Source organism: Hordeum vulgare, chromosome 5H, assembly GCF_904849725.1.
Source record: "Hordeum vulgare subsp. vulgare chromosome 5H, MorexV3_pseudomolecules_assembly, whole genome shotgun sequence".
In the NCBI taxonomy this organism is placed as follows: domain Eukaryota; kingdom Viridiplantae; phylum Streptophyta; class Magnoliopsida; order Poales; family Poaceae; genus Hordeum; species Hordeum vulgare.
Window position 1 is genome coordinate 100,585,803 of NC_058522.1, and position 19,499 is coordinate 100,605,301.

The 19,499-nt window shown below is 49.6% G+C and overlaps 1 protein-coding gene across 2 annotated transcripts; it reads left to right on the forward strand.

Moving 5' to 3' along the window:
• Window positions 1-3,086: 3,086 nt before the first annotated feature.
• On the forward strand, window positions 3,087-18,969 carry LOC123398646 (dual specificity protein kinase shkD). Of its 2 annotated transcripts, XM_045093097.1 has the most exons (14): window positions 3,087-3,796; window positions 3,951-4,648; window positions 5,314-5,758; window positions 5,897-6,500; window positions 7,358-7,398; window positions 7,491-7,559; window positions 8,396-8,496; window positions 9,418-9,496; window positions 9,962-10,060; window positions 10,137-10,205; window positions 17,303-17,352; window positions 17,442-17,523; window positions 18,065-18,159; window positions 18,277-18,969. In XM_045093097.1, exons 2-14 carry the CDS (start codon window positions 4,245-4,247, stop codon window positions 18,407-18,409), a joined length of 2,271 nt encoding a protein of 756 aa, XP_044949032.1. In that variant the 5' UTR covers window positions 3,087-3,796; window positions 3,951-4,244; the 3' UTR covers window positions 18,410-18,969. The 2 variants fall into 2 exon arrangements, with proteins under 2 accessions (XP_044949032.1, XP_044949033.1); XM_045093098.1 differs by lacking the exon at window positions 3,087-3,796 and having other exon boundaries at window positions 3,804-4,648.
• The last annotated feature ends 530 nt before the right edge of the window (window positions 18,970-19,499 follow it).

The window sequence follows — 19,499 nt, forward strand, 5'->3', positions numbered from 1 at the left end:
TGATATGACCATTGTGTTAATTCCTAAAGTTGATGTGCCAACAAGGATTTCAAAGTTGAGACCTATTAGCCTTTGTAATGTTACAAGGTGATTGCACAATATTTGGTTAACATGTTACGACCCATTTCGGGAAACATTAGTTCACTGGAGAAGAGTGCATTTGTACCACGCATAATAATCACAAATAACACATTGATTGCGTTTCGGTGCACTCACTTTATTAAGCAAGAGAAGACCTCAATAAGAGCTTTTGTTCATATAAGTTGGACTTGTCTTAGGCGTACGGTAGAGTGGATTGAAACTTTCTATAGCGAGTTATGCAACAATTGGGATTTGTTCATCGATGGGTGAGATGGATGATGTCATGCGTCACCTTGGTGAGATATACAATTAATACTAATGGAGCCTGCTCTGATTCATTTGCACCATCACGAGGGATACGTTAGGGAGATTCTATTTCACCATTCCTATTCCTTTTTGTTGCTGATGGTTTAGCTTGATTGCTGAAACATGAAGTTTAGAGTACAAGCATCACCACTTTGCAAGGTGTGCCCGTGAGCACGAGGGATTCCAGGCCTCCTATTTGCAGATGACATGCCGCTATTCTTCTAGGCAACCGGGGATGAGGTGACGCGGGCTAAACAAGTCTAGGAGAACTATGCAAGAGCTACTGACTAACTGATTTATCAATATTGGAAAGTCCTCTATTTTGTGTGGAGAACACTGTCGAGTAGGTGAAAAAATGATGTTACTAGGGTTCTCAAAGTAGAGAATTTTAACTTTGAATAAATGTACTTGGGGGTGCCAACCCCTAATGGGTGCATGTCTAAAGGGTGATTTAAGAATATAGAAGAGAGATATACAAAGTAGATTATCCTTTGGTGTGATTCTCAAATGGCTCAAAGTGGAAAGGTAGTGTTAATCAAGGCCATATCCCAAGCACTCATGAATTACTCGATGAGTGTCTTCTCGTTACATGCAATCACATATGATGATCTCACATGCATGGCTCAAAATTAATATTTGGGAGACGAGAAGGAGAGAATGAAGATGCACTGGCACACATGAGAGGTTCTGATGCAACCAAAGTCACACTGAGGCCTTGGATTCATGGATTTCCGCCTTTGTAACCAGGTGTTGCTCGGGTGACAGGTTGGAGACTGCTCTCCTTCCCTGATACCTTATGCTAATGGCTGTTGAAGGTGCTATACTTCCTCAACGATAACATGGAAGACACTATTGTTTTCTGATGCTTCCTCACCTACTTGGCAAGTAGTTCAACATTGCCTTGAACTTTTCAAAAAAGGCTTAGTTTGGAGAGGTGGAATGGACGGTCAATTCAGATTTGGCGCGATAGGTGGATCCCAAATGGAGGGTCTGCTAGGCCAATTTTCCCATTGGATGATGCAAGTTTTCAGAGGGCATCTGAATTATTGGGCGCTAATGGCAATTGAAGAGTTGATTTATTGCAACAATACTTCCTTCTAGTCAACATCGAGCAGATAGTCAAAATCCGAGCATCCCATCACCTCAGGGAGAATGTGTTGGCATGGGAACTAGAATAGAGTGGCGTGTTCACAGTCCGGAGTGGGTAATGGGTGGCGCTCAAAGATCATCTTCGTTCTTCTTCAATCATGGCGAGCAGGCATTGGACGGGCGACAAGTCGTCTGGGCTTTGTTATGGAGGTGCCCTGCTCCTCCTAAGGTGTGTGTTGGAACCGATTCTCTGCCTATTTGGGTGAATGAAAAATGTCATACACTTATGCCCTCTTTGTGTGACTGCCCCAGATGATACTTTTCATGCCCTCTACAGATGCCCACGAGCGATGGCGCTTTGACAGACAATGGCGCAACACTGGAGACTCCCGAAGCTTCATCAATTAGTGCACCCAGGGCCCGAATGGCTGATCCACACCCTTGCTAATCAACTAGATAAGGAGCACCTAACTTTGCTGACGACATTATGGTGTAGCTGGCATGTCAGTAACTAGGTGTCATCACAAGCGACCATCAGAGGTGGAGGTATTGAGATTCCTATTGAGCTATGTCAACTCGGTGGTGTCCATCAAGAACTACCCTGATGCGGGCCAAGTTAAGGGCAAGATGTTGGTCGGTGATCATCTCCCTCAAAGAGTGCTTTCATATGTGGAAGAAGCCAACATCCCAACATTATGCTGGAAATCACCGTTACCGGGGTGGACTACTTTGAAGATTGATTGTTCCTTCGGTGCACGAGAGAACGAGGCGGGTGCATGAATGATCTTGCATGAGGAATCCGAGGCATCCATATTCTCATCCTGCTGAGAGCTACAACAATGTTCCTCGTCGTTCAAATGAGAGTTCGCTACATGCATGGAGGGCTTAGCTCTAGCTATCCCAGTGGACGCGGTGCCCGTTGGCTGTTGTGGTGCAGTCGGATTGCCTCCAGTTGACACACATGGTACAAATTGTGGGTGATGAAGATCTTTGCATTCTATTGTGGTTCGTGAAATCAACACATATCTCTAAGGAAAAGAGTTTGTAATGAAGCACGTTAGAAGAGAGCAAAACTTTGCGAGTCATTATTTAGCAAATTCTGGTGGAAAGGAGAAGCGTTGTTGTGTGGCTTGATTTGAGATACCTGAATTGTGTAATGCAGACATGTTTTGTACTTGATTAATGAATTCTTTTTCTCTCCGCAGAAAAAGAAAGCAAGGAAATACAAAACACATGTTTTGTTTTTATCTTAGAAGAGAAAATTTCTGATTTAAGACACATCACAAGTTAATCAGCATATTTCGTTTTCAACTTTTTCATTATTGTATAGCTGTTGCGCATCCAATAATAATACACTTATCTGGCATATCTTTGCTGCGCTTTCTCATTCAAAATGCTCGGTAGAAAAAGAAATCTTATGGGAAAGAGAAGAAGAGAAAATTGTACTTCCTTCATCCCAAAATTCTTGTCTTAAGTTTGTTTAGAAATGAATATATCTAAATATTAAAATATAACTAGATACATTTATATTTAGACAAATCTAATACAAGAATTTTGGGACCAAAGAAGTACAACAACAACACGGTGGATGAGGATGAAGACATTAAAACCATTCAAGTGCTTATAAAAAAAGATCTACATGCACCCACAAACATCTACTCCCTCCGTTCCTAAATATAAGTCTTTAAAGAGGTTTGATTAGTGGATTACATATAGATGTATATAGACATACTTTAGAGTGTAGATTCACTTATTTTACTCTGTATGTAGACTCCTAGTGAAATAACTTAAAAAACTTATATTTAGGAACGGGGAGGGAGTAGCACGAAAAAGAGAAGAGCACACCATAATAGAAACACGCAGCACAAAGCACCAAGGAGGCAGTTAGAAGCCAAACCCTAACCCAATTGTGGAAACACCACACCAGTGGGAAAAGCCACTGATAAAATGGACCAACCAAATTGCCCATTCCTCCTCGCTCCCCCTCGACAGATGACGCCACAGGTTGGCATCGGCAGCAAGGTAGATGGATAGGGACAAGGACAGCCAGCCCCCCCCTCTCCTACTCTGTGGAGTGGATGCGGATGGATCGTCGCAACTCGCAACACCCGAAAGATGGATTGGCGATGGTATAAGTAAATAAAAACGTCCGAGGAAAATTCCAAAGGCCCAAATAAAAACTAAGACCGGAGCTATCACCTTGCGCTGCGCACAGGCCAGCGAGCAGCCGCCGTGTTTTTTATTGCCCGGCTGACCAATCGCCGGAGGAGGACCCCTCCGGAGCTCACCGCCAGGCCACCTACATCATTTCCTCCCTCTCGTACGCTTGTTTCTTTTTTCTTTTTTTATCTTCTTCCTCTCTCTGTTTTCTTGCTTATTTAATTGCTTAGTTGTTCGCCCATTTGGGTGATGGATGGATAGATAGATTCCAAGTTTCCAACCCCGGCTAGCTGCTACTTGTTTGCTCCACGCAGAAGCCAAGAACAGCTCCCTCCCAAGCAAGGATCTTTTTTCTTTTCCTGGATTTGGCCCGGTTCTGTCTGGAAAATCTTGGGCTGGCGGCGGCTGGATCTCCGGCAGGAGGATTTGGTGCTGGTTCTTGCTCCATTTTGAGCCCGAATCGTCCTGCCTCGGGACCGGCGACAGGCGAGCGGCCTTTCGAGCTCCCAGGAGCCGCGGAGGGTGGGAGGAGCTGGCCTTGGAGCGCTCGGGAGGGCTGTGATGCCGCTTCTTTGATTCTGGCTCACGCTGCTGGTCAGGTGCTGGGGATGGAATCCAGCGGGGAGGAGCTCCTGAAGAAGATCCGGAAGCTGGAGGTGGGCCAGGCGCAACTCAAGCAGGAGATGTCCAAGTTCGCACTGCCGCCGACCGGCGGCGGAGGGGAGCGCCGCCGCTCGCAGTCCGTCTCGCCCTCCCGCGGCGCGCCGCCTCATCCTCCGCCGGCGCCGGCGCCCTCGAGGCGGCTCTCCGGGGGGTTTGACGGAGGCCCGCGGGCGTGGAGCCGTGGCTCCGCGTCCTTCTCCCACTCGTCGCCGCTGCAGCGTGAAGGCCGTGCCGCGGCGGAGGGAGGCGCCACGGGCGCTGGCCTGGCGGAGCGGCAGTACCGCAGGGTGCTCCAGTCGCTGGGGCAGTCCGTCCACATTCTTGACCTCGATGGAAGGATCATATACTGGTGAGCTTTCTTCCTCTTGAATGTTTGTTGACCTGTTTTGTGCGAGCTTGTAAATGCTTGATGAGCTGCTGCGGTGATGATAGTGATGGCATCGGTTGAGCTGTTGTTGTTATATATACTGCAATGAAGTGACCATGCATCCAATGGGAGCTGTGATTGAAATGCTCTTAGTGTCATTTTAACCATGTATGTACGCATGCGATGATGGAACTTACTACTTTGTGAAATCTGGTATTTTGTCAGAGCTTTGTACAAACCCTAGGCTGTGCAAGGTTGAACTCCTACAAGTTACGTATCGTCCATGCTATGCCACAGTTTCTATTGATTTGAGGTGAAGCTTTCTTGCATGATTGAACAGATTGGTAACAGGAAAACAGCACAATAAGGTTTCATGGCACTTCTTCCCTTGTTGTTTCAAGTTGCCCAAGAGCCAAGAACTGAGTGATGCACATGTGTCAAAGTTTCGGGTCTTTATTTTTGTGCGAGTCGCATTGCTTATCGTATCAACAACACAGTTTGATAGTCCTGTACATACTTCCCACCTGTGCTAAATAAACATCACATAATAATATTTTTTAGCCTGCAGTTCTGCATGGACCTTTGCTTCTCTTTCGTTCCTGTTAGTGTTTTCTTCTCATCAAAGCCTTTCATTTGCTATGACGCAGGAATCGGTCTGCAGAGAATCTCTATGGTTATCCTGCATCCGAAGTACTTGGTCAGGATGCACTTATGCTGCTGGTTGATTCCCGAGACCTCAGTGTGGTGAATGATATGTTCCGACGCATTTCTTTGGGTGAGAGTTGGACTGGAAAGTTTCCAGTTAAGAACAAGGCAGGAGATAGGTTTTTAGCTGTTGGCACCAACACTCCTTTCTATGATGAGGATGGCAGTTTGGTGGGCATTATTTGTGTTTCTAGTGATTCACGCGCCTTGGAGGAGATACTCAGTGGACCTTCAACCTCTGCAAGGTCCCATTCAGAATCATCCAGCCCCTCCTGTTGTGATGGCAGTTGCAGCAACAGCAATCGAAAACCCAGTTTGTTGAACAGAAATCCGTTTGATCCCCAGCATCCCTTGCAGTCTACTATAGCCTCCAAGATAACAAATTTGGTGAGTTCTGTTACTACTTCATAGTAAAAAAAGCAGAAATATGTATGCCATTTTATAGCAATGAGACATTGTTTCTCTATAGCATGTCTTCTTAATTATTTGCTACTGTATTCCTTTCTGATATTTAGAATAACACAGGCTACCAAGGTTACAAATAAAGTTCGTTCGAGGGTCAAGATGGATGAGAATGGCATGGTACGGGAAGGTGGCAGTGGTGAGAGTCAGTGCTCTGATCGTGATAACAAGGATGGTCCATCTAGTGGACCAAGTACACCAAGAGGGGATGCACCACATGGTGCCTTCGGCACGGAAGAGAATTCCCCTGGGAAATCAACCAAAACAAACGGTGATGAATCAGAAGCCAAAATAGGTCTCCACAAGATCTTGAGTTCAAAAGCAGAGGCATTGTTGAACAAGAAAGGGATAACATGGCCTTGGAAAGGGCGGGAGAATGATGGGTCTGATTGCAGAAATCAAATGACCTGGCCATCATTGCATGGTGAGCAAGAGAATGGCCAGAATCATCCGAAAATCGCTGACACTCAAGTGGCTGAATACAACCAACCTAACAAAAATGAGGCATCAGGTTCCTGGTCTTCTTTCAACAATAACAGCTCAAGTAGTGCAAGCAGCACTGGAAGTACCAATAGTAGTGCTCTATACAAAATAGACCATGAAGCAGACTGTCTGGATTATGAAATCCTGTGGGAAGATCTTGTAATTGGAGAACAAGTAGGACAAGGTAGTTGCTTCTCCTTTTGTGAATTCTTATGTGTATTTTTTTTATCACATTGAAGTTTCTATGCTGTTTTATAGTTTCTATCAGCAGTTTTAGAATTGACTATTTGGTTATTGTAACTGGCTTTGTCTGCATGACATTACTTTAGAATAGCTCCTTTCCCGTCGCATTTGTTTTATAGAATCTATGCTTGTTGCATAACCTCCATTGTCAAATCAGCTACTCCCTCCGTTCCTAAATATAAGTCTTTCTAGAGATTCCACTATGGACTACATACGTAGCAAAATGAATGAATCCACACTCTAAAATATAGTTTGAAGTGGAATCCCTAAAAAGACTTATATTTAGGAACGAAGGGAGTAGATAGTATTACAACTAGATATGTAGTTGGAATAAATAATAATCCATTTTGCCCCCAGTTTTGCCAAGTTTTGGTTATAATTTTATTACAAGTGGGGCTACGTAGCTCACTAGCTCTAACTCCTAATGAGACATAGAACCTCTGGGCTTTCACATGGGTAGCTTAAGTGTGCTTTCAAATTTGTGATGAAATTTCTACTTTCAAGCTCTTAATATGCTATTTTGTTTTGATATGAATTTGCCCTACTAAAAGTCTGTGTGTGTGCTTATCCTCAGGACCTGAAAATTTAGAGAGCTTAGACCATCAAGAACTTTCCTTGCATTTATGCTCAAACACTTCTCCATGTCCAAATACTCTGAATTTAGTTGCTATAATATTGGGTTGATATTTTTAGAAGAGTACAAGCATGACAAAAATGTTAAACGGACAACGGGTTCTACTGCTTTCTATTATATTGAGTGTCTTCTAATTGTGTCCCTTTGAATTTTGATCTGCACAGGCTCCTGTGGGACAGTATACCATGCTTTGTGGTATGGCTCGGTATGTTCAGTTGTTTCTTTGTTGCATGAGTGACTTATCTCTATTCATTTTTGGTTATTAGTTTCATCTTTTTGTGTTGCATTTTGCTGCAGGATGTGGGTGTGAAAGTTTTTTCCAGGCAAGAATATTCGGAGGAAGTGATACAGGCCTTTCGACAAGAGGTAGCTTTCCATATTCAGCACAACTTTTGTTAGTTGATTCATGAAATATATAAGGTCCGGACTAAATTGGCAATCTGTGCCAAAATGACTGTAATGCTCCTCCTTAATTAGTGGAAGCTTTTCATTCGCTAAAAAAAAGAAAAAAGAGAGGAGTGGCTTTCAGTAGTTTCTTAGCCTGATTAGCTAGCATAAAACCTGTGATGTTCTCGCGCGGGCTCGATCTGGAGTCAGCACAAAGGAGTCCACCAGCTCAACCTGGAGTGCTCGAGTCGGGCTACTCGAATCGGATCGGGACGAGGCGGATGGGTCGGGGTAGCCGCTCTGACCGAGGTAGTTGGGAGAGAAAACGTGGCAGCGATGAAGACAGCGACGGACGGTAAGAAGAACACGGCGGCGTGAGAAGAGGATCAAGGACGAGTTGCACGTGCTAAAAACCCCTAAGCTCTAGTACCTTGTTAGGAATATGCAACATGTATTCCCTGAGGGCCAATGGCCTATATATATACATGTACATGTGGTAACTATGCAGGAAACCCCTCATACAGCGGGGAAAACATATATGGCTAGAATATAATTCTAACAGTTCTGTCGATAGTTTGCACCTTCCAAAAGAAACTTACTCTGAAAATTTGTGATCTCAGGATGCCCATAAAAACCTATCATTGCCATAGTTGCCAAACATTTTGATGTGAATAAATATGAAAATAACATGGCCACAGTTCTTCACTTTTTTAAAGGTTAATTCGGAAGATAGAAGTATTCACCGACTTCAGATCTCGTGACATCATTTTAAATTTAGTTCTTCTATGATAAATTGTCATCATTTGTATGTGAAGGTATCCCTTATGAAGAAACTACGTCATCCTAATATACTGCTCTTCATGGGTGCGGTTACATCTCCACACCGCCTTTGTATCGTTACCGAGTTCCTCCCACGGTATGTTCCCTGCCTTCTACTTGCGTGCTACTACCCTATATGTTTGGAAATATCTATTCTCTTGTTGTTGCTCTATTCAAATGTATAAGATAAATGACCAGAGCTATTTGTACAAAACCTGTTGCATGGCTTGATTTTTACAAACACAATTTCATCAAGGCATGGTAAATCTCATCTCTATCAAAATTAAGTATAGAAGATGGCACAAGCAAGTGCCATGTCACTCCATTTTCTTTCTACTGCTTGACTCAATCATATGTTTTTTTTTTGAAAATTATACCGAAGAAAGCACTCACTGCTAAGTAAATACTCCCTCCGTCCCAAAATAACTGTCTCAAGCTTAGTACAACTTTGTACTAGAACTAGTACAAAGTTGAGACACTTATTTTGGGACGGAGGGAGTACTTAAGAGCACACCTCCTGTCTCTAGATTTCTCTCACATGCATATAAAGACTAACACATTCCATATAGTTTGCATAATATTTTCTAGGACCATTAATGATCAATTTTAATTCTAATAGAAGTTGAATGTCTGCAACTGTACAACAATGTGTGTATTTGATCCTAGCTAAACAGAAGTTATTCGCCTTGGTTTAATTAGATTAGACATTTCTCCTTTTCTCTTATGGTGTATCCATTTTTTTTTGAAAAGGACTTATGGTGTATCCATACTTGTGGACAGAGGTGGACAAAACTTTATGGGGCCACACCATTTAGTAGGCTGTTTACTTGTATATTTTTATCCATGTTAGACATCAAAATAATTTTTGAATTTATGCTTCAATACTCACTGGCACGTCAAGATTGGTTTTGTTCAATTTTTATTACAGAATTTGACTACCACCCAGATTTCATGATTTTTTTACGTAAGAAAAATAGGCTGGGTCTCATTTTCATTGTTCATTATTTCTCAAATGCAGTGGAAGTTTATTTCGATTACTTCAAAGAAGCACTACCAAGATGGATTGGAGACGACGAGTTCACATGGCTTTAGATGTTGTAAGTGCATTTCTTTCTAAAAGCCGAATGTGAATTTTCCTACAGATCACAGATTACTTTCTAGTCCAAAAGGAAATGCAGTTAATGACAGGAAAAACAGAGAATTATTCTTAGATTGCGTACAAAACGTAAAATATTAGACACCTGATTTTCTATTTATTGCAAATGGGCATGTGTAAAAGTTCAATTCCAGGTAAGAATGCCACATTGGGTAGTTTCAGTGCAAGAAAGAAATATATTTAAAAAGTGCAAGGCTATTGTATCTTGTATGTTCAATGTATTCATTCGTTCCCTCCCTTCGGTGGCTGGATTCTACCTGGATTTTCGAATTATTATTATGCTAATACGCACATAATGATTATGTGAATAGTTTTGGCTTGTTTGCATTTCATTTCGAGCAAGGAACTTCCCAATCTCCTGGACAATAAGAAGTTTCATAACGCTTTCTTATTAACATTTCTGCAGGCAAGGGGCATGAATTACCTTCATCACTATAGCCCACCTATCATTCATCGAGATTTAAAATCGTCAAATCTACTGGTGGATAAGAACTGGACCGTGAAGGTAAAATTACAATGATTTGCTCTTCAAACCTTTTAATATATTCCTACCTGCATCTTATTTCATCTCGCTCAATCAGGTTGCAGATTTTGGTCTTTCACGTCTCAAGCGTGAAACTTATCTGACAACAAAAACTGGAAAAGGAACGGTAAGTACAAACAAAATTTTGTTTGATTGGTTTTTTCGAGAAAACGCAGAGATGTGCGTTTCTTTGTATTGAAAAGAGGGAAAGTCAGTCTCAGGGGAGACGGTTACAACAGATTACAAGCAACTCAATGGACATCCCAGGATGGGGGCAAGACTACCCTAAGCCCCTTGTCCCCAGCTCTAGCCCAACATCTCATCTCATCTTTGATCCCATCCGCGAGCTCGGGGAGCGACGGAGTGGCATGATCAAATACACACGCATTCCTATGTTTCCAGATCATCCATGGAACTAGCAGTGTGGTGGACCTCAGCGCCTTGCGGAGTGATGGTGGTGTTGCATCTCTCGCCCTAATCCACCAGTCCCGAATGGAGATATCCTGCTCCGGTGTGGGGGCTGGTAAGCGCAGCCAGGAAAGAGCCTCGTGCCAGGCTTGCCGCGCGAAGGGACATGCCAGTAGCAGGTGGTGAATGGTCTCTGGCTCCTGGTCGCAAAGAAGGCATCGGGCGTGGTGAGGTAGGCCGCGACGGGCAAGTCTGTCCGCGGTCCAGCATCGGTCTAGGTTCACAAGCCAGTGGAAGAACTTGACCTTCGGCGGAGCCCATCCCTTCCAGATTAACTTCCAGGAATGGCAAGCGAGGGATCCGTGGAAGGTGGCCTGATAGCATGATCGCGCCGAGTATTCTCCATTAGCAGTCCATTTCTAGACAAGCCTGTCTGGCTCGGCGGACAAGGCGGTGTGCGTGACGCGCTGCCATGTCGTCAGGTATTGGCCAATCTCTTGCAGCCCCACGACACCGCGGATGTCTCGGGTCCACGCGTTGCCGGCGAGGTCATCCGCCACCGTCCGCACCCTTCTCCTGTTCTTGGGAATGCATAGGTACAGCAGGGGTGCTAGCTCGCGAATCGACTGCCCATGCAGCCATCGGTCTTCCCAGAACAGCACCGTGCGGCCATCACCTAGCACCATGAAGGTGGAGGCATAGAAGAGGCCGAGCTCCTCACTGGAGAACTGCAGGTCCAGGCCTTTCCAGGCCCTGTCGGCGTCCGTCCTAGATAGCCAGAGCCACCGCAGCCGGAGTGCTAGCCCAATGCGCTCCAAATCTTGGATGCCCAGCCCTCCCAGTGCGAGAGGCCGACTGACCGCGCGCCAGTTAACGTGACAGTGTCCTCCCTGAGCAGCCGCACGGCCAGCCCAGAGGAAGCCGCGCTGGATCTTCTCTAGCTGCTTCAGGGTCTTCTTCGGGGGTGCCAGGGCGAGCATCTGGTGGATTGGGATCGCGCTGAGGACCGATTTGATCAATGCCAACCTCCCAGCTTTGTTCATGAGCCATGCTTTCCATGTCGGGAGGCGGCCAGCCACAGCATCGACTAGCGGCTGCATCTGAGCTGGTGTGGGTCGTCTGGTGGTGAGCGGTATTCCCAGGTAGGTGATGGGCAGGTTCGCCGCCTGGCAGCCCAATGTCTCCAGCAGGGCAGCGCTCTCCTCGTCGCCGTGTAGGGTCGTGGCCGAGCTCTTGCCATAGTTGACCTGCAAGCCCGATGCGGCCTCGAAAATACCTAGGATGCCCTTCACCGCGAGCACCTCATCCATCTCAGCATGGCAAAACAGCATCACGTCATCGACGTAGAGCGAGACGGCCGGAACAGTACGTCGGGGGTGCAGCCGCCGAAGTATGCCGGCCTGGAGTGCCCGATGCATGAGGCGGCCCAGCGCGTCGACAGCGAGGACGAATAGCTGCGGTGATGTGGAGTCCCCTTGACGCAGCCCGCGACGGTGCCAAATCGGGGTGCCAGGCACGCCATTGAGCATGACCCGCGTGTTGGCCGAGGAAAGGAGGATGGCTATCCACTCCCTGAACCTGTCCCCAAACCCATATTGACGCAACATCTCGAAGAGGAACGGCCAAGATATGGAGTCGAAAGCCCGCGTGAGATCGAGCTTGAGCATGATGCACGGGGCGCCCAAGTGGTGAAGCATCCGGAGAGACTGCCGAACGAGCATGAAGTTGTCGTGGAGGGAGCGTCCGGCAATGAATGCGTTCTGGTTGCGGCTGACTAGGCTGTCCAGCTTGGGGCGATGCGCAACGACAGAACTTTCGCGAATAGCTTGGCCATGATGTGGATCAGGCAAATAGGCCGGTAGTCGCCCAGCTTTTGTGCATCCGCACGCTTAGGCAGCAGGTCAGGAGGGCTTGGTTGAGCTTAGCAAACCCTCTCCCACGAAGCAGGAATAACTGCTCAAAGACATCCAGGATATCCCGCCTAATAACGCCCCAACAGGCCCGCAAGAACTCTGCGGAGAACCCGTCTGGCCCTGGTGCCTTATGCGCCGGCATGCGCTGCACCGCAGCCCAGATCTCCTCAGGGGTGAAGGGCGCATCCAGGCTGCCAAGGTCATCAGCCGTGACGAGCTGCTCGAGGTCCAGAGTGTGCTCTCGGTCCATGCCAGTGCCCAGCAGCCCGTCAAAGTGCGCGAATGCCGCGTGGGCCATCTCCTCATGCTCACATAGCACATGTCCGTCAACTAGGAGGCTGTGCACGCGGTTTTTTTGACGCCTGAACGTACACTGCTTGTGGAAGAAGCTCGTGTTGGCGTCGCCTTCGGCCAGGAAGGAGATGCGGGCGCGCTGCCGCGCGATGGTGCGCTCCAGAGAAGCCAGCCCAAGGCACGCCATCTTGAGCTGCTTGCGCAGCCAGTCCTCTGCCGGAGAGAACAGGCGACTCTCCATCGCGTGGTCGAAGCGGGCGATCAGCTCTCGACATATGGCCAATTTGTCCCGGACATTGCCCGTGGACCTAGCACTCCAACTCGTAAGGGCGCGGGCGGTGGCCTGCAGACGCCGAACCAGCCGCTAGAAGGGGTCGGGGTCATGCACGGAGCTCCAGGCTGTGGCGACTGTGTCCTGAAATCCATCACGGCTGGGCCAGAAAGACTCGAAGCGGAAGCGTCTGTGGGCCGTGGGCATGGGGGAGCAGTCCAACAGCAGGGGGCAATGATCAGACACGACAGATGCATCTGAGGTGGCACTCTCCGTGGTAATCCTCCCAGTCCGTGGTGCAGAGTACCCGATCGAGGTGCACAAGCGTCGGCGGGGTCTGCTCATTAGACCATGTGAAGCGGCGCCCATTCAGGTATACCTCCTTCAGGGCAAGATCGTTGATGGCGCGGCGAAACCTTCCCATCATGCGGCGATTCAGGGTACCGGCGCTCTTGTCCGCGTCACGGTAGATGAGGTTGAAATCGCCGCATAGCATCCAAGGGCCCGGGCAAGCAGCCCGGATATCCTGCAGCTCTTGCAGAAACAGTATCTTGTCGGGGTCGCTTTGGGGGCCATACACCGTGGTAAGCCACCACGGTGCACCACTAGGCGCGCACACTTTAACCGTGATCACATTTTGGGTGAATAGGGGGTCGGAGATGGTGACAGCCCTACTCTTCCAAGCGATGAGAATACTGCCGCGGGTGCCGTCGGCAGGGAGATAAGTAGAGCCATCAAACTCGGACCCAAGGGTGTCTAGCACAATCGACGAGCAGACCAACGTCATTTTAGTTTCCTGGAGGCATACAATGGACGCACTGGTGGTACATATCAGTGAGCGGATGGCGCAGCGCCTAGGGCGCGAGTTCAAGCCCCTGACATTCCAAACCAATATCTGGGGTCCTGGATACATAAGCACGAGGTCGACTACATGCACCACCAGCCTAGCGCGCACATGCCATGGCATCACCAGCCGGCATAGACAGGCCTGCAGGGATCGCACGGTCGACGAGAGCGGCTATGGCATGCAGCGCCGGAAGCTTGATCGGCGCGGCGAACATGTCGTCGTATGCTTTCATCTCGACGGGGGTGATCTGCTGATTCGCGCCGACGATCCCGAGGGTGCGGAGAATCTGCACCACCGCCCTCCTGTTTGTAGTGCAGGCCGCGGGTGCCGGAGCGACGACGGCGGCGGAACGCCCCCTCCTGGGACTGAAGTTGAGAGGGGGCCGCTGGCGTTTCCCGGGAGATGGCAGCATCGCATCAAGCTGCTTAGTGGCTGCGGACAGGAAGGCCCGCAACATCCATGTCTGTCCAGTGGCTACACAGGGTCGGCGTCTCTGCAGAGTAAGCGGCGGCGATGCAAAGCGCCCTGGCATCGAAGGTTGCGTCCGTTTGCTGATGGGAATCGCCCCAGGATCCGGCTGGCAGGCAGGCCTCGGCAGGATGGAGATGTGGCCGCAACCGGGGGGGGGGGGGATGCACTCCTGGTCCCTGCTGTTGTTGCGCGTCCAAGGGCACCACAGACTGAACAACAGGCGAGCCATCAGGCGTGGGCATTACTCCTGCCGTGTGCGCCTCTGCAGGAGCAGGCGTGGCCCCAGCGGGCAGGTGATCCTCGGCTAGCGTCCCAGCAACAACGACGTCAGCCACCAGCCCAGAGGGCTCGGTCCCAGCGGCATCCAAGGGCGCTGGCGCGGCGCTGGTGGTCACGACGGCCGCGGGCCCCGCCTCCAGAGAGCAGGCTGGTAGGGATGGGGCGGCGTCAGCAGGGCTGGCGGGGGAGGGCGATGCGCGTCCCGCCCTCTCCTCACAGGCGCGCGAAATTAGCCGAGGGGGTCGGTCAAAGGGGGCCTTTGTTGGTGTGGCAGCGGCAAGGGATGGGATCGGCTCGATTTGCCCCAACCGGGGTGCAGGCGGCGACCTCACCCGCTGCTCGGCGGGCCCCAGACGCAGCAGGCACCGATCCCGACAGGGCCTAGGATCAGCTGCTGCAGAAGTGGGTCCGTCCGCATCTGCTTCGGTCGTGCGCGACGTCGACGCCCCTGCCGCATCGTGGCCCTGAGCAGCGAACGGGGGAGTGCCAACTGTCCCAAAGCGAACGGCCGAACCGTCCTCCACGCCTGTGCTCGCCACTTTGCGCGAGGGGCCCGCCGACAAAGACGCTTTGTGCGTCACGACGCGCGTCTGCTGGTGTCCTCTTCTGACGCCGTGACGAGGGCGTGCTGGGCCCTGCTGACCGGGCCAGGTCAGCATGCCAGCCCGCTTGGGGCACAGCCCCTGCCGCGGCGCGGCCAGGGAGCCACCACGCCGGCGCCGTCTGCACGGCCGGAGTGGCCACGTGCGTGCGCGAGCGCGTCCACTGCCATACCATCGGCCCGGCCGTTCTGTGCCTCCGCTGTACGACGGCGTTTGCGACCACGCCGGCGAGCGCGCCCGAGCCCCGGGCCTGGACCGTGACCGTGCCCATTGCCGGGGCCATGCCGACCGTCTGCGCCACCGTCCTCACCGTCTCCGGCGCTGCCCGCAGCGTCCTGGGCGATAGCCGGAGCAGCCCTGATCAGCTCCGCCTTAGTGAGAGCAATGGAGACGGGGAAGGTGAGCGTTCGGATGTCTGGCGCCTCCGACGGGACACGGCCGGGCAGCTGCTCAATGATTTCCAGGGTGGCGGCGCGCCGGATGTCAGCCGGGTCGTGGGTGCGCCCGGTGACGCGGAAGACGGCCATGTCCTCGCGGGAACGCGTACGGGGGTGCAGGCGCTCGATCCAGCAGCTGCCACCCAGCACGTGCTTCGCCGTGGAGAGCAGCCAGGCGTGGGCGGGGATGCCGCGGAGCTCCAGCTCGACGCGGTACTCGAGCTCGCCAGCGCCGGCGTGGGCAAGCTTGCACCAGGGCCGAAGGGACAGGGCAAAGCGCGGCGAGCTGATGAAGTGCTCGCCGCGGAACCTTCTCATGGTTGCGAGGGAGGAGAAGAGAATCAGGAAGTCCTCCGGGTGATGCTGATGGACCGAGAAGTCTCCCTCCTCCAACTCCAGAGAGGACATGACGAGCTCGGACACCTCGATCAGGGACACAGATGGCCGAGTGCCCGTGACGGTGGCCACCATTGCGCGGCCGAGCACCAGCTCCGCCTCGTCCATTTCTTCTGTCTGGGCCAGGAACACGCGGGTGGGGGCATCATCGGGCTGGCGAGGCCGCTGCAGGAGAGGGGCTACAGCGGTGGGGATCGGAGCGGGCAGGCGCGTCGTCGGGGGGGACGCCCTGGTAGGGGCACCGCGAGGGGGCCTGGGCTGCTGGTCCCCGGCGGCGCGCTGGGAGCGCTGGGGCGCGGCCGCGGGTCGCCGACCATCGCAGCCGCGGGAGGCGTGGCCAGAGGCGAGACAGCGGCGGCAGCGGATGTCGTTGGGGCAGTCCCTGACGCAGTGGCGGTGATCAAGGCACCGGAAGCAGAGGCCTGCGAGCTCCTCCGGGGAGGGGCTGCGGCGGCGCGCAGGCGAAGGCGCGGCAGGCGCAACGCGACGCGGGCAACGGGGCGGTTCTCTGCGACGAGCCTGTTGGAAGCCGTCGGCGTCGAGCACTGGGCCGCCCGAGACACGATGAACCTCCGAGCGGGGTCCGAGGCGCTCCTTGGCGGGGGGACGGGCTGCAGGCGCAAGGCGGCCGGGGGCGAGGGCGGCCGGCGGCGCAGCAGCGGCCGGCGGAGTGCGGGCGACGTCTTTGTACGAGCGCGCCGAGGACTCGCTCTCCGAGCTCGACCAGCGGTCCCCGTAGGAGACACGCTCGCCGGAGAGGGTCTCGCGGCGGTCGACAGGGTCAGCCCCCACTGGAGTCATGTTGCGGGAGGGGAGGGCCGCGGGGGAGGTCCGGCCGGCGGGGACGGAGGCGGCGTTGGCGGCGCGGCGCAAGTCAGGCTAGCGGGGTGCGGGGGCGGAGCATGCTTGTTCTTGTGTGAGAACAATACAAAAACATAGCATGTCATCAACACTTTCGTCTGACTGTTTGATTGATTGATACACACAGCATGGACCCTTTGAATTTGTGGGATTAGCATAAATATTACTTCCTCCATCACAGTTTATAAGGCATGCACGTATATCTACGTCGTCAGTTTGACTTATATAAAATATATTGTTTAACATAAAAATTATATTACTAGAAAATAGAACATCTAAAGTTTCTAATGATATATTTTTTTGTAATATATGCCTTTTAATAAGTTGGTCAAATTGACGACCTAGATACACGTGCCGGACTTATAAACTGAAACGGAGGGAGTATTTTCTTTTCCTAAATATTATTTTGTTTTCCTAACTCTATTGACGCCTCTTTCCAATGTAGCCACAATGGATGGCTCCAGAGGTTTTGCGCAATGAACCTTCAGATGAGAAGTAAGTACAGGACAATCAACAGAAGTTCCTCTAGTCACATCTGCAAAAGTATATAATTGCTAATGACTTGAGTGACGCTACATATATAGGTCTGATGTGTATAGCTATGGGGTGATCCTATGGGAACTTGTCACTCAGAAGATACCGTGGGAAAATCTCAATTCAATGCAGGTATATTGCTTCTATGTAGTTTTATCTGTCTTTAAATCCTCCGGTTCGGGCCATACATTTGGTTCAGATTGCGATGATTTGAACTTCAATTAATATTTGTATCAGCAGCTGCACAAAAAGTAACGTTTTAAATTCCAGAGTAATATATTCTTTTTGGATTGGTTACATCGCTTCTTTCAGTCTGGCACAACAACATTAGCAAGGTGACACATATGTGCTGGTTGACATATGAATATTCAGTTGATGGGATTCTAAGTTTTTCAATTTAATTGCGATTGCTACTATTATTGGTCACCTTGGGAATGCAACTACTAGAGTTACTAGAAGCAGCATGTATTGTGGAGATGTCCCATGCATAGCGTGAAATTTTCTTATGGTAGCAGCGTCTGTGCTCGGCATTGCAGATTAAAACTGTATTGCATGAATCCTCTTCTAGACCACCTGTAGTTTTTCTCAGAATTTGACAAGTTTTGCAGTGTACACTAATTCTTTAAACTCTTGCCTATTTGTGCATTAATTCTTGAAACTCTTTTCTATGTAGGTCATTGGTGCAGTGGGTTTCATGAACCAAAGGTTGGAGATTCCCAGTGAAACAGATCCTTACTGGACATCACTTATACTTAGTTGTTGGGAAACGTATGTACTATTTCCCTCCTTTTCTTTCTACTCTTCTTAAAGATTTGCCTTTTCAGATTTCATAAAATTTGAACTGTGATGGTTTGTTCTTACTACCATTGTCCTTGCTGCAAGCAGTGACCCACAAAGCCGTCCATCATTCCAAGAACTTCTGGAGAAGCTCCGGGAGCTGCAAAGGAAGTACGCTGTCCAGAATCAAGTGCAGCGAAATGCATCAGCTGCTGCGAAGAACAGCATTATCGAGGAATGAAGATTCCAACAACTTGCTAAGGCGGGGTCAGTGTGCGAGTGAGGGGGGAACATCATCAGTGATGGAGCGACGCGTCAACCCAAGAAAAGATTCGTACCTCTGGTGTGATTGTTTTTGCGGAACAGCCAATGCTGAAGATTGTGCGGATGAGGCGTCTTCCGAATTCGTGGGAGGATATGCCTGCACTTCCTCCAACCGCAACTTCTGGTACCAAAGATTAGAGTAGCGAGTGAGCCGAGGCTGGCGCTTTTGGGTTCTACATTCCGTGGCGATGCGCGACTAACATGCGATTGGATTGATCTGGCTTGCATTTGTGACGCGAAGAGGATGGTGTTTCTGTGTAGATTGTTCTGATGACAAATTGTAAACGAGTGGCCAAATCATCAAGAACCTTGTAAGATTCATACTTGTTTTTTTACCCTTGCCCTCTTCCGCTCTTCAGATTTTTCATATTTGCGGGAATTCTGAATCCCAGCACAAATCAACCGAAGTTGCTACTGTGCTTCTTCTACTTCTATTACTTTTATTAGTAAGAAAAAATACAACTTAGTTACTTTGTATGCTCCCCAATTTATTCGAGTAGTGCCTCTGCTCTTCCAATTTAGCACTACCTCCGTCCCATAATATAAGATCGTTTTGCAAGCTCAAACAGTTTGGAAACGATTTCATATTATGAGACAAAGGGAGTATTTGGGTAGCATGAATCCCAGCAGTAGTATGACCCGACTTCCCTTTGTGCTCTCTGTTTCTCCGACCCCTTGCGCGTCATTCCCTCAGATTGCCCTTTGCTTCGGAAAGTGTGCTTCTTAGCCCGAGCTCAAATAAGATTGGGGTGAACAGTAAAATCCAAATAAAATCAAAACAAATTCAAAAAATCTGATTTTTTTTATGACAAACATTCATAAGTTCCAACTGCTTGCAAAATTACATTACGAAATCACATTTGTGGAAGCCGTGGCAAAAAAACAAAATCGATACTCCTTTTGAAAGTAGCATTTTTAAAGTATCGATTTTGTTTTTTTACCACGCCTTACAAAAATGTGATTTTCTGATGAAATTTGGCAAGATATTAGAACTTTTGTCAATATTT

Bases quoted from the DNA above. Each gene is read 5' to 3' on its own strand.
- LOC123398646 (XM_045093097.1), top strand. From the start codon at position 4,245: ATGGAATCCAGCGGGGAGGAGCTCCTGAAGAAGATCCGGAAGCTGGAG. The intron at 17,353-17,441 runs GTAAGTACAGGA...CTACATATATAG, and splicing joins AATGAACCTTCAGATGAGAA to GTCTGATGTGTATAGCTATG. The intron at 17,524-18,064 runs GTATATTGCTTC...TTTTCTATGTAG, and splicing joins AAAATCTCAATTCAATGCAG to GTCATTGGTGCAGTGGGTTT.